The sequence below is a fragment of the Rhinolophus hipposideros genome (assembly GCF_964194185.1).
Source record: "Rhinolophus hipposideros genome assembly, chromosome: 8".
Lineage (NCBI taxonomy): Eukaryota > Metazoa > Chordata > Mammalia > Chiroptera > Rhinolophidae > Rhinolophus > Rhinolophus hipposideros.
The window spans coordinates 779,903-793,054 of NC_138054.1; the positions used below are offsets into that span (position 1 = coordinate 779,903).

The 13,152-nt window shown below is 47.8% G+C and overlaps 1 protein-coding gene across 5 annotated transcripts in view; it reads left to right on the forward strand.

Moving 5' to 3' along the window:
• DUSP22 (dual specificity phosphatase 22) overlaps positions 1-13,152 on the forward strand; it is a 96,924-nt gene that overhangs the window by 65,599 nt on the left and 18,173 nt on the right. For 2 of the 5 annotated variants that reach the window (XM_081057322.1, XM_081057320.1), the window contains 4 exons: positions 6,135-6,209; positions 8,624-8,795; positions 9,228-9,300; positions 11,109-11,620. In XM_081057322.1, coding sequence (XP_080913448.1) covers positions 6,135-6,209; positions 8,624-8,795; positions 9,228-9,300; positions 11,109-11,155 — 367 coding nt within the window. In that variant the 3' untranslated portion in view covers positions 11,156-11,620. Of the gene's footprint in view, positions 1-6,134; positions 6,210-8,623; positions 8,796-9,227; positions 9,301-10,164; positions 11,621-13,152 lie in introns of those variants that run through there. The other 3 variants (XM_081057321.1, XM_081057319.1, XM_081057318.1) reach the window with 2 other exon arrangements.

The window sequence follows — 13,152 nt, forward strand, 5'->3', positions numbered from 1 at the left end:
TGGTATGGTTTTAGGTGAGATAAGTAAAGTGTTTTTTATGGACACTAAGCATTTCCAAAACTAAGATTACATTTTCTGTCTTTTCAAGTAAGGAGTATTAAGGTCTTTTGAGAGTGAATGGTTAGATGTATAATAGCTTATTTTATTTATTCTTATTTTCACGTTCATTAAACGGGTTTTTTGTATTTAGAGATCACTAAGGGAATATTTTTCTTGTTTTATTTTCTCCATTGTCAAGTCCAGGGGAGCTGGGTCTCTGCTGTGGACGGACTGCACCGCTAGGTTAGACTCTCTGTGACAGTGCTCTGCAAGTCCAGTGCTCTGAACTTCTTGAGGTTATTGTGAGGAGAAGAGGCTTTAACAACATAGAGAGCTTATATTTAAAATATTGGTAAAACTTCCTTGCCTTTTTCTACCTTCCCATCTTTTTGTGTATTTTTCTTCTTTTAGGTGATGTCTTCTGTACTCTCTTATTTATACTTTTCTTTATTTTCATTATTTATAAAAGCAGTTTTGCAAGAGCAGAGCTAGTCAGCCCCGGGTGGCCCTTGCAGACAGAGACGCGTGTGCACACGTGTGAGAACACATGCACATCATGTGTGCACATGGCCCCTAAGGACTTTGCAGCCTACAGAAATGAGAAACATGCAGAAAGCACGTATTGCATCTCTCATCACACCCCCATTATTTAGCTTAAAGAACTACGTTTAGTCTTGCGCTGTGCCCTCTTAGTGTCTGTAGCGTCGAACTATCCTTTGTGAAATGGTGTTGTAGTAGGTGGCAGACAAGTTTTGTATGTTTTCTTTTGGTAGTTTGTTTTTTAAATAACCTGTCTGTCAGAATGAAAAGTAAGGTACAAACCACCTGATTGAAAAATGGGCAGTGGGTCTGAAGAGACATTTCTCCCAAGAGGACACACAAACGGCCAATAGACATGAAAAGATGCTCACCATCACTAATCATCAGGGAAATGCAAATCAAAACCACAGTGAGATACCACCTCACACCTGTCAGAATGCTGTTGTAAAATGACAATAAACAACAAGTGTTGGCGAAGATGTGGAGAAAAGGGAATCCTCGTGCACTGTTAGTGGGAGTGCACATTCGTGCAGCCACTGTGGAAAACAACATAGAGATTCTTCAAAAACTTAAAAATAGAACAACTGTATGATCCAGCTATTCCACTTCTGCGTTTTTATCCAAAAAAAAAAATATATATGAAAACACTAATTCAAAACAGTAATTCAAAAATGCTGTGTTTATTGCTGCATTATTTACAATAGCCAAGATGTAGAAACAACACAAGTGCCCATCAGTGGATGAATGGATAAAGCGATAAAGCAGAGGTGGTACATTTATACGATGGAATATTACTCTGCTATAAAAAAGAATGAAGTCTCGCCACTTGTGAAAACATGGATGGACCTAGAGGACATTATGCTGAGGGGAGTATGTTAGAGAAGGACAAATTCCATGTGACCTCACTCATATGTGGGATCTAAAAAACAAACACAAATCAAACAAACAAACAAACCAAACCAAAAGAAACTCATAGATACAGAGAACAGATTGGTGGTTACGAGAGGGGGAGGGGATTGGAAATGGGCGAAAGGAGTCAATTATATGGTGATGGGTAGTAACTAGATTTTTGAGGGTCATCACTTTGTAGTGCATGCAGATGTCAAATAATCATGGTGTATGCCTGAAACTTATGTAATAATGAAATAATTTTAGAAGAAACGTGTGGTACACACATTCTCCCAATTTTGTAATAATATTGACAGTGCAGGAGATATAAAAGTTGAGAAATGTGTGTTAGTATTATGTGTTCAGTGATGTGCACTGGTGCAACAGCCCTACCAATGTCTGTCTAGGTGAAGCATGTTCCTTCTTGCTTGCTCCTGGGTGGCTCAGAGCTTCGTGGTTAGTGTTCCAGGTGGAGGGGGCCCGGACAGGACCTGGGGGGCCTGGACTGATTTTGCCCCAGGAGGAAGCAGCTGTCTGATCTGAGCTCACCTTCCAGAGCCTGGGGCCAGATACAAGACGTCACTCATTGACTTTTTTTCCCCCAAGCGTTCCTTTTTGAGGAAAAAAGAAATCTAAGGATGCTGGCCTTTTCCTGTTTTTTCTCCTCTGCTTTCATGTACACATGTATACGTGTACACACACATATTCATGCTCTGTTGAGGGGAAGGAGAAGCCTCCTGGATCTTGTGGTTTTGCCGTCAGTCGGGCTGCTGGGGGTGAGCCCAGCTGCTGTGCACGGCCCTTGGTCAGATCCCTGGCTTTTGCTTACTCAGGCAGAGTCCTCCTGGGTAGGAGAGGACTGCCTCTTTTCTCACAGAGGGGATCCCAGCCGCGAAGTCTTGGAGTCAGAAGAAATGATTCGGTCTCCAAAACTGAGCACTGTGTGGTGTGGCTTTGCCAGATCTATCTGCCATCCTTTCTGAAGGTCAGCAAGACCTGGCTGGTCCTGGTTTTGGCCTCTGGACAGAGAGAGGGATGCCCTGGCCCAGCACAAACTAAGGAGGGAGAAGAGGAAGGGGGCAGTGGCAGCTGCTGGGCTGTTTGCTGAGCCCCCACGTAAGACGTCTCTCATGCGAAGTGCCCTTCCGCCTGACCCTGGGTGCCCCTCTGGGTTGTCAGCAGCAGGCGTTATTGGGTGTTTGTAAGACACGTGTAGGTTTTGCTTTCCTTCTGGATCAGCCCAACCGGCTTTCCTAGGACAGAACTGATCGCACATGTCTCTGTATGGAAGCAAAGGGACAAAATGAAGAAGCAGATTGAAGAGCAGAATGGGGAAGCTGTGTTCATTGAAACAGCTTGTGGGATGCTGCTTCACATTGTGCTTCTGCTTCACACTGGAGGATTGAGCAATACCAGGATCAGAGGCGCGGGTATTTCCCACTGTGGGAGAGGGAGTTTAATGGCCAGGGCTGGGGCTTATGTCATTAGCTTCCCTGGAAATCACCCCCCACTCCCTGCAGCGCACCAAAGCAGTAGTGAGCACGCCTGCCTCCTGGCTTTTCTTGGAAAAGGCATTTCTAGGAATGTCTGCCTGGCTTGGCCTCACGCCTAATATGTTCGTGAGTCAAGTTTCATGGCAGGACTGTGAGTGGTACCTTTGTTGGTATCTCTGTGCTCCTGGGCCAGGGCTGTGAGCGGCCCTCTTCCAGAGGCCTGCCCTGAGGCTCTGAGCCCATGCCCCAACACGGGGGTGGACAGCAGTTGCCCGTGGGCTTTCCCGGGACTTGCTGCTTGATGCAGAGACAGCTTAAAGAGTCGAGTGCTGGTGGCGGGGGAGTAGGTAGGGTGCCTCGTCACGACTTCCTTGGCTCCTCAGCCCCTTCCCACTTTCTCTGGGCTCTGGCAAGTTTGGGTGTTGCCCTGCTGACCATACCCACACCCCCCACTCTCTTATTCTGAGATGTGGCAAGGCTGACTCTTAGACCCAGGTACACCCCACAAGATTTAAGACCCAGGTTTCATCACACGTATGGTTTGGGACATGCAGATATAAATGTTGGATATAAGTTGTTCCCATTCAGAAGTTTCAGTAAAGCGGTTCATTTGTCATGTTTGCAAGATCTTGGTGACATCCACAGCACCAACCATGTCCCCCGACACCACGGTCTGCCTGCCTGGTGGAGTACTGGTGACTTTATGTCACTGAGTGCGCTTCTCAGCCTTCTGTGGTTTACTCAGTTACTTCGGCAATCGTCATTGATTTCTATGTTTGCTTTCCTTTTCTGGTTGCTGTAATCTTCCCTGCTTGTCTTGTCTCAGATGCAGCTCTCCTCGAGCAGAAAGACCCACAAAGGACAGGCACGAGCATGGTCTGCAGGCATGGGGAGGCCTCTCCAAACCCCCTGGATGTCCTAGTGTAGCTGGCTAATGGACCAAGACGTGTACCCTCCCGCGGTACCCCTCAGCTGCTGGCCTCCAGTCAGGGCTGTGTCCTGGGTTCTGGGGTCTCTAGTCAAGCCCCCCCACACCCTCATCCCAGCCGTAGGCAGTGGCCTGCAGAGAAGGATCAGTCTCACTGCATAAACCATGAAGCGGTTGCGAGGCAGCCTGTAGCCACTCCTATGGCTCACTGTTTAAAACTGTTGAATTAGGTGCTGATATCAGGTAGATGGTAGTTGGCTATCAGTAGCAGAATATCTGACTGACAGTATTTTAAGTTATAAGGATATTTATTTACTCAGCACCCTGACCGAGAAGCCGGAAGGTGGGTGCTCCCAAGCCTGGGCAGCAGCTCCCTGTGTCCCTGTTTGCACCCTGCACTCTGCCCTTGCACTCCGGGGGCCTGTCGCCACTGTCTCACTCCCAGTTCCCTGGCAGGAAGCCTGGACAGAGATAGCTAGCTTTCCTTTCATCAGGAAGGGAAAACTTTTCCAGAAGTCCCCACCACGCAGCTTTCCCTTTCCTTCACCAAGGCCAGAGCTGGAGAGGCGGTGGGGCGCGCCGAGGGACCAGGCACTGTGCTGCCCCAATAATACGGGGATATCCTGCAGCACAGAGGAGCAGCCGCAGGCTCCGTAGGGCGGGCTTAGCTCTGAGGACTGGAAGCTGAGCACGGAGCCCACACCCTGTCTGCAGCACCGCTTCTGCCAAAACCGCTTCTGCCACCACACCAGCCCAGGGACCACACCCCACCACGCAGCTTTGTTGGCTGCCGTGTGTTTCTGCTCCACAGCCCTGCTCTGAGGACTGTTTCATATGAACAGTTCAGATTCTTGGATTACAGCAGGCATCATTTTTTTCTTTTTTCTTTTTTTTTCCCCAAGCCAGTCTTTGGAAGTACAGTTGCAAGGCCCTGAGTCACTTTGTAAGTTTATGTCTAGGAGCATTTGTCCCTGGGAAATTTAACAGAAGTGTGTCTTGTAATGCTCTGGTAGTTATAAATTTCATGTGAGTCTGGAGTCCCTGGGTCGGACCCCTGGATTTTGCACACGTGGCAGCCCCGGGCCTTGTGTTGGCTGTAGGACAAGTATGCATGCATGCACACTTACATTTCCTCTGCTGCCTGCCTGCGCTCATCCCTCTGGGCACCTACACTTAGGTTGCTGAATTTCTTCTGCAGGCAATACCTGGCTGAGTTTTTTATGGTACATCTGAATTTCCCATTCTTACTAAGTTCATTTGCCCTGCCATCCTTCATAAGACAGTAGACCTAGCTTGTGTGGTTGGAACTACATCTTCTTTGCCTCTGAATCTGTTACAACTTAGTGGAGTCCCCAGTAAACAGGCAGTACTCAGTCAGCACTTACAGCAATGAATTTGGTCCGTGGGCAACTTCAGATATTGTGCTACTTTATAAGCTAGACAGGACATTGAAAAGCGTTTAGTCTGTAGGTCCACCGGCCTACCCAGAACCTGAGTGGTGCTGGTGCACACATGCTGAATGAACAAGTAAGTGTCCGGAGAAAGGGTTGGTAGCAAAGCTAAGGGTCAGCAGGGAGGATCCTGCTTTCATCGTCATAGAGGATTTCATTTTGTAAGGCATACATAGTGCCATGTAAAACATCATTCCCACTTACAAGTGAGGTTACAGGAAGCCAAGTGACTTTCCCAAAGCCATACAACCACTAAGCTACCGAGCAGGTATTGGAGCTACAGTTGTCATTTCCCCAAATCTCTTCCATGACATGCAGGTAGCACCTACAAAGTTGAGGGAGGCCAGTGTGGGAGAGCACTGTTAGGTTTTCAGATTGTCACAAGTGAACTAGCCTTCAGGCTTGGGGAGCCTGTGTGATGCGGGCACCTTCCTCACCCAAATGGCTGCGGGTTTCCACCACTGCTGTTCAGGGCCTCAGTGTGGCGCCACTGAGGGGCCCAGACTGAGCCTGGGGCTGGGCGGCAACCACCCCATCGCCACCACCAGTCAGTGGCAACTGCGCGTTTCAGGGATTCCTTGCAGAGAAATTCTGAAAAGCCCAGAAGGTGGGCAGCCTTCCCAGGCTTCAGTGTGTGTGATGGTTTCTAAAGCCAAAGCAACTGCAGCCCCGGACAGTATGACCTGTGGGAAGCTGTGGGGCTCTGAGACCTTTTTGAGAAACCTCAGGTGGATTTTTCTCTTCATCATGTGTTGGGTGGAGAAATGCCACTTCTCTCTTTTTTTCTCCCCCCAGGACAAGACATTTCAAAGAAAGTATTAAATTCATTCATGAGTGCCGTCTCAGGGGAGAGGGCTGCCTTGTACACTGGTACGTATGCCTTTTCCTAATAACAGCTTAGCATGTTCTGCTCAGCCTGGTTTCTCATCAGGTGTTTTTCTGTGTGTGAATAATTAGTTCATATCCTAATTGTTTTCTCTACCCCCTAAACCTCAAACACACATCCCACCTGAACCCTCCTATTTGTTAGTTATTGTTTGCTTTTGCTGAAAGAGAACCCTACATTTTTGTTGTCATTTCACTTAGGATTTTCATTTTCACAGTTAGGATTTCTGTAAGGATATCCCGGTTACTGGACAACAGAAACTCCTTTTCCAGCTACCTCTAACGTTTGTCAGAACAGTCTTCTAGAGAGGGTGCATAGTTTGTAGCTCATTCTGGAAACTTCAGTGGCCTTTCAAAGCACTGTTTCTTTGTGGAGAGTTTTGATTACATATGTGGATGTTTAGAAAAATGACCATTTCTTCTCCATTTATAGGTTGGGGCTTTTATGAGTGTTTGGCTTACTACTTCACTGTGGAAAGATCTGAATAGACACATAGAATTAAACAATATATATACGGCTATCCACCTGCATGCAGCTATATTTTGTATGTGTGGAGATATATATATATGTATACACACATATACACACTGTGCAAAGAAAGCTGTTATGACACATAACCCAAGGACAGCACACAGAAAGCGCTGAGCACTGATGGCACACAGGAACTTCTCAGTGAGTGTGGGCTCTCGTTTTTTTGTTGTTGTTGTTGTTTTTTTAAAGGAGGGCACAGCTCACAGTGGCCCATGTGGAGATCAAACCGGCAACCTTGGTGTTATTAGCACCACACTCTAACCAACTGAGCTAACCGGCCAGCTCTCGGCTCTCATTTTTATTATCTCCAGTATTCTTCCTAATAACATAATTTGTCTGGGGAACCAGCAGCCAGTATTCTGGAGCCAGAGTGCTGCTGTCTGTTAAAGTGCAGGCTGAGCATGGCCTCTCTATATCTTGAATGAGGCTTGATATTAATTTATAATTTTTTGAGTTCCTCCAGGGAAGTTGCTATTGCAGTGAAAGCCCTTTGGAAACGCAAAGTAAGTCTCCTAGGGCATGCTGCTGCTGTGGTCAGTGGCTGCCCTTCCCTGACTGAGGGGTCCGCTGCCTGGTATCCAGAGCAGTCAGTCATGAAAACTGGCATTTGTTCTAAGGGCCACTAACCCAAAGTGCAATACAGGGGCAGGGACACTAGATAGTCTGATTTCTTCAAAAATCTTCAAAAATGGCATTTTGCGGTTTTATACAGTTCTTGAAATAGTGTGGTTTTTAAATTTTTACTTTTGAAAAGAGTAGGACATGTTATAAATACAAGTTGTAGGTTTTTAACATCCTTTACATTTGTTTTAGAACATGTTATGGGGTGCAGCTGGAGCCATTTAAAGGGGAGTTTTGAAGTCCTCTGCCTGGGCTTCTAGGGCTCCTGGACAGTTAAAATCTCCAAGTTTGCAGCTCACGAGGATATATCTTTTTAAAAGTTCTCATTATTTCTGACATAAAACCCTAGGAAAGAGTCACTACTTGAGAGTGGTTTATTATTATTACTGTCATTATTATTATTGTATTATTATTATTATTTAACTATGTGTAGGTCTGATATTGTAGGAATTAGTATTTCATACAGTTGTGTAAATCTGAAGGTAGGCATTTCTAGAAATGAGAAATTTGCCACACTTCCCCATCTTAAACCGTTGCTAGCACACTAACTGACATAGCACACCCTGTGACCGCCTTAATTTGCATTAGCATTTAGAATATGTCCCCTCACTCAGGCTGGTGGAGGTAATGAACTGTTATTGCCTGCAGAACACCAGCCTTGACCCTGACTCTCAGAGCACACATGGAGTATGCCCACTGGGGTGCTTTGCTTAGTTATGTGAAAAAGAATAAAATATTTGGTAAGAGTTTCTGTACTTAATGGGGTTTTTTTTTCAGTTACAGATTTAGCCCTCACTTATCTAAGAAAGCCAGATTTTCTTAAAAGAGTAAAGCCTTCTAAACTGCTGCAGGTTATAAGTGGATTTCTTGCATAGATCTCAGGCCCCTCAAGTTCCTTTGATGTGCTTTGGTTACTTTATCTGTCCAGGGAAATGGGAAACTTCTGAAGAGGAGCTCAGGGGTGGTAGAGAATCCTAACAGTGAAGTGTCCAGAGCCTTAGCCAGCAGAAAATCCATAAAAAAGGAGGCTAAAACAGATAAAGAATGCCACAGATCCTAGTGTAATGGAAGCTAGTGTGTTTCTGAGTAATTTCCAAGTAACATGCTGGTTTGCGGTCCACTCGCAATCCAGCACAGGGAGACTTTCTAAAACGAGGTCCGCAGGACGCCCTGCTGCATCTGGGTCAGGAGATGCAGGTGTGGGCCTGCACGTGCTTTGCCTATGTGGTGTTCTCTTGGCCTACAGCCTGGCCGGTGTCTCCAGGAGTGTGACGCTGGTGACTGCGTACGTCATGACTGTCACTGACTGTGGCTGGGAGGATGCCCTGCACACTGTGCGTGCCGGGCGCCCATGCGCCAACCCCAACCTGGGCTTCCAGCGGCAGCTCCAGGACTTTGACAAGCACGAGGTCCACCAGGTAACCATGCGAGGGCCTGGGCGTCCTGTACACTCCCACAGCATGGAGGTTAGAGATGGAAAGGACCTGCTGGATGTCTGGTCCAAGCACGCCCCTCCCGCCCCTCCCTTGCCATATCCCCATTGAGGTCATCACATGTCCTTTGTTGACCAGCCGCAGCCACAGGACATTACCCTTTACCATCTTCCTTGAGCCTCGTTTCTTTCCTTGGCTTCTGTTTCTTTCCCTTTGGGTCAAGGGCCGTTTCGCTTGCTTTCACGTCCTCGGGCCAAAGTATTGAAGAGGCAAGGTTTGATACTGGCTGGCCAACCACAGAGCTATTTATTTCCCAGTTTATGGGAGGCAATTTGTATCATTAAGTAATAGGTAAAAGCCTACATAGATACAGGTATGTGTGTGACATTTTGGTTTATTTTTTTCTGACGTCTCTAGTACCGGCAGTGGCTGAAGGAAGAGTATGGAGAGAGCCCTTTGCGGGATACAGAAGAAGCCAAGAAGATTCTGGGTAAATATAAAGAGCAAGGGCACACAGAGCCCCAGCCTGGCACCTGAAGGGGGAGCAGCTGCCAGGCCCTGCCTCCTCGGGCCTACAGCAATTGCACCACAGAGACCTGAGCCACGCTGCTGCTACCGGGCACCCTGGTGTGCCAGCTGCTGCCTTGGAGGACAGCAGAGGGCGGGTGGCGAAGAAGGTGATCCAGGCTCCTTCCCAGGACCCCACCCAGTCCTGCCTCAGGCCCCTGCACTCAGCCCACCCCTGCCCAGCCAAAGCTTGCTGCCTGGCCTGGAGGGTACCCTGCTGTGCAGCGTGTGTGTGTGTGTGTGTGTGTGTGTGTGTGTGTGTGTGTGTGTGAATGCCTGTGGGCGTGTTAGTGTGTGAACAGTGCTGGAGCTGAAACAGTCACAGGATCCACACTGCCCGCTTTGGTACCCCACCTTTCCCTCTTGCAAGACTCCAGAGGAAGGCTTTAAAGCTGACCTCTGAGATGCTGCTCATCCAGGAGCAGCCTCTGCCTGTGAGAACAGTGAGGAGGACTCGGGGCCAGTGCTGAAAGCAGCAGCCTCCCCCAGAACCCAGGGTGGCACAGCGGGGCAGCAGGGGACCCGGCCTCCTCCTGAGGGTAGTTCCAGGGACCTTGAAAGGTGTGGGGGGGGCGGGGAAGTTGGTGCTCGGAGCGCTGCCTCCCTGGCAATGAGAGTGCCCCACACCTTGGCTCCCTGCTGCCTCAAGGCAAGGCCCCCTTTTCAGCCCATCAGGTACCTGGGGGAGTTCTACTTGGTGTTTGTGCTTTGTGGCACTGACTGCGTTTTAGTGCCATGGGTAGTATTACCCTTCACCCAGAGCACCTTTCCTTTCTCTTTCTGTCAGCCTCACTTCCTCCCAACCGTTTGGTGTCCTCACTCGGCAGGGGCCTCTTCCCCAGGTCTGCATGCACCTGCCGGGACTGGGAAGAAGGAGCGTTCATTAGGGACTGTAGCAGTTGCATTTAAAACTCATTTAAGAATGCCGGAGCACTTATTAAGCACCTTTGTGGATGCTGTGGATTTGATATTTGATCTCAGCTACCTCATTAAATGTTTTTTGAAAAGGCGTTTTTCGTTATTCCAATGAATTCTGCCTCATAGTTGGAAATGTTCGGTTATGATTGTTTCTTAAGCCAAAGGGGAAAGCATCAATATCATTGAGCTATTTAAAGTTTCTGATTTGGGCTCCAGTAATGCTTTCTGGTGGGTAAAATGCCATGTTCGGGCCTAGGCCCGCAGGTCAGGGAGCGCCTGCAGTTTGCAGCTTGGGCCGGTGGGCATCCTGGCATGCGGTGAGCTACCTGTGGTGCAGCCCTTTTTATCAAAAACGGCTGCTCAGAGTTAAGCGCGCAGCGCCACAGAATCAAAAAGTGCACTCAGCCTCACCCTAAAGAGATGTTGCAGTCCATCCCTCTGATTCCACTACAAAAAGAGACCCTGAATAGGAAGAGCCGTTTCCCATGCATTTAGAGGGTATGTCACAGGTGAACTCTTTGGGGACCAGGAAGAACGAAGTCACCTGACTCTACACACTCGTACAGGCCCCAAATACGAAAAGAAAAGGAAACATGGTCATAGAATTATCCATGTACAGCTGAAAGAATTTGCCTATAAAGTATATTTTTTTCCTTAAACCAAAAAGAAGTGTAAGTATGTTAACTGGAAAAGTATTTAGGATATCACCTTGAATGCTGATATGTGTATACATTTATGAACGTCGGAATATATTCCTGTAGATCTTGGAATGTTATTTTAATACTTGTTGCCAGTAATGTTCTTTCTCCACAGCCACACCGGGAATTCTGAAGTACTGGGCCTTTCTCAGAAGACTGTAATGTAGCTGATGTTTCTGAAATGTTGCAAAGCCACAGAGTTTAGTCTGGTGCTGCCAAAAAGAACAGCAACCTGGAGTTTATATTCAAGTATCCAGAAGTGATTTGTAAACTTGTCTGGTTTTCATTTTAAACTGAATACATACATACATAATCCTGTCATTACATGCTGAGCGCTAAGGATACTCTTTAGCGAGAGAATATATTTTCACCTTAATTTCACTGCTATGGCTGTTTCTTTCACCTTATCTTTAATGCCTTTAAAGCAATCTCAAGAGCCTGCTTGCTGTTTTGGTTTCTGGTTAGAAACCATGATTGCTTCTCATGACAATTGTGCTGCATCACGTGTTCTTAAGTTCCCCAGCGGGGACATAACTCTTGGTGTGTGTTTTATCCACGGTTTTGTGTTCTCCATGGAGTTTCCCAAAGCTCCATGTTTTTGTTAATAAAAGGCCCCATTTAACTTCATGTGCAATGCATTCTTCCTTAGCTGAGGTGTGGACGTCACACCTTGCTGCCTACGAGAGTCATGAAGTGAGTTCGCCGCCTGCTCCTCCAGCAGTAATGCTGCTTTTATTTTAGAGGCTATTGTTTCCTTCCAGAAGGTAGTGCAGTAGACACTAGGAAAAGTGCGTTAATTTGTCCATGGGAGGAAAATCGATCCTCAGTGTGAGCAGGAAGAAACTGGGTTTGGGAGTTATGCTTTGCCCCACAGTGTGGGCACCACACCTGCCGGGCACCCCTGGGATTGCTGTGTTTCACAGGGAATGCAGCCGGGCGCTTGGTAAACATTGGCTGCCCGTTGTTGAATGCAATTGCTCTGATTCCATATTCAGCTTTTAATCTGAAAAACCACAAACTGGCTCAAAGCACAATTTAAGTCAATTTCCTAAATTTTCCTTGTCTACATCCAGGAACTAGAGGGGATGGAAATTTAACTTTTTACTTCAAGGGTGGGTTTGGCTTGATATGAAGGCAGGTATACATGGGCCCTTTGACTGCAGATGGCAGGCTTGCCATATTTTCCAAGTTTCTGTTTCTAATGTCTGGAAGCCCCTGGCCAGGGGCTCAGGGGAGGGGCTAGGAGCTGTCTGGCAGCAGCCCCGATGGGTGTAGATGATATGCACTGAACAGTTCTGAGCATTGAAATGCTTCTGACTCAGCAGGCTTGCTGAGGTAGTTACCTGTGTAGCACAGGTAATCCGGTTGTAGGCACCTCTGAGTACTCCATGTGCCAGAGCTAGAAGCCCAAAACATTTCTGTTAGATAGTACTGACCATGCTTAGATGTCAAAGGCAGAGGCCCATCTCTTTCCATGAGCAGACTATGTGTTTGGGGACACACTAGAGGGGGAATGGTGAACTCCCGCCGCCCCGGGGCCGTGGCTTGTCAGCTGAGATGGCTGTGGCGTGGGAAAGTTTTCTTCGGCTGTTGTTTCTGTGATTTTGCCCCGCACACAGATTCTTTCTAGCCTGGAATTCAGAATCATGGCCTCTGTGGAGGAGACTTCAGTAGGCTGCCTGCACCTTGCTGTGCTTCACTAAGTGACTTGCTCACTGCATTCTCTTCCTGCTCATCACAGCAGGTTCTGTGGGAGTCAGGCAGGATGTACAGACACAGGCCTGACTCCCAGAAAGACTCAATGGGATTGCAGTTAGGAAAACTGGCACTCACAGAGTGGGTCATAAGGATTAGTACAGGTGCTCCTGGTGCTCTGTAGGGAAGGGAATGCAGAAACACTCTTCCAGTTTGGGGTGAGAGAGGTGGTGCCCAGGAAGTGGCTCAAAAAAGGTGATACGTAATGTGAGTGGTGGAGCCTGAGTGCTGGGATTGCTGGGCACAGTGGGAGGAAGTGCAGTCCAGACAGAGGCCCAGCACTTGGGTTAGCTGGTGGCACGAGGGAGCACAGTGTGACTAGAGCAAGCACCAGGGTGGGCAGTCGTGGCCAGAGGTGCCAACAACGCTGAGGCAGACACAGCACAGGTGGAGCAGCCAGGTGG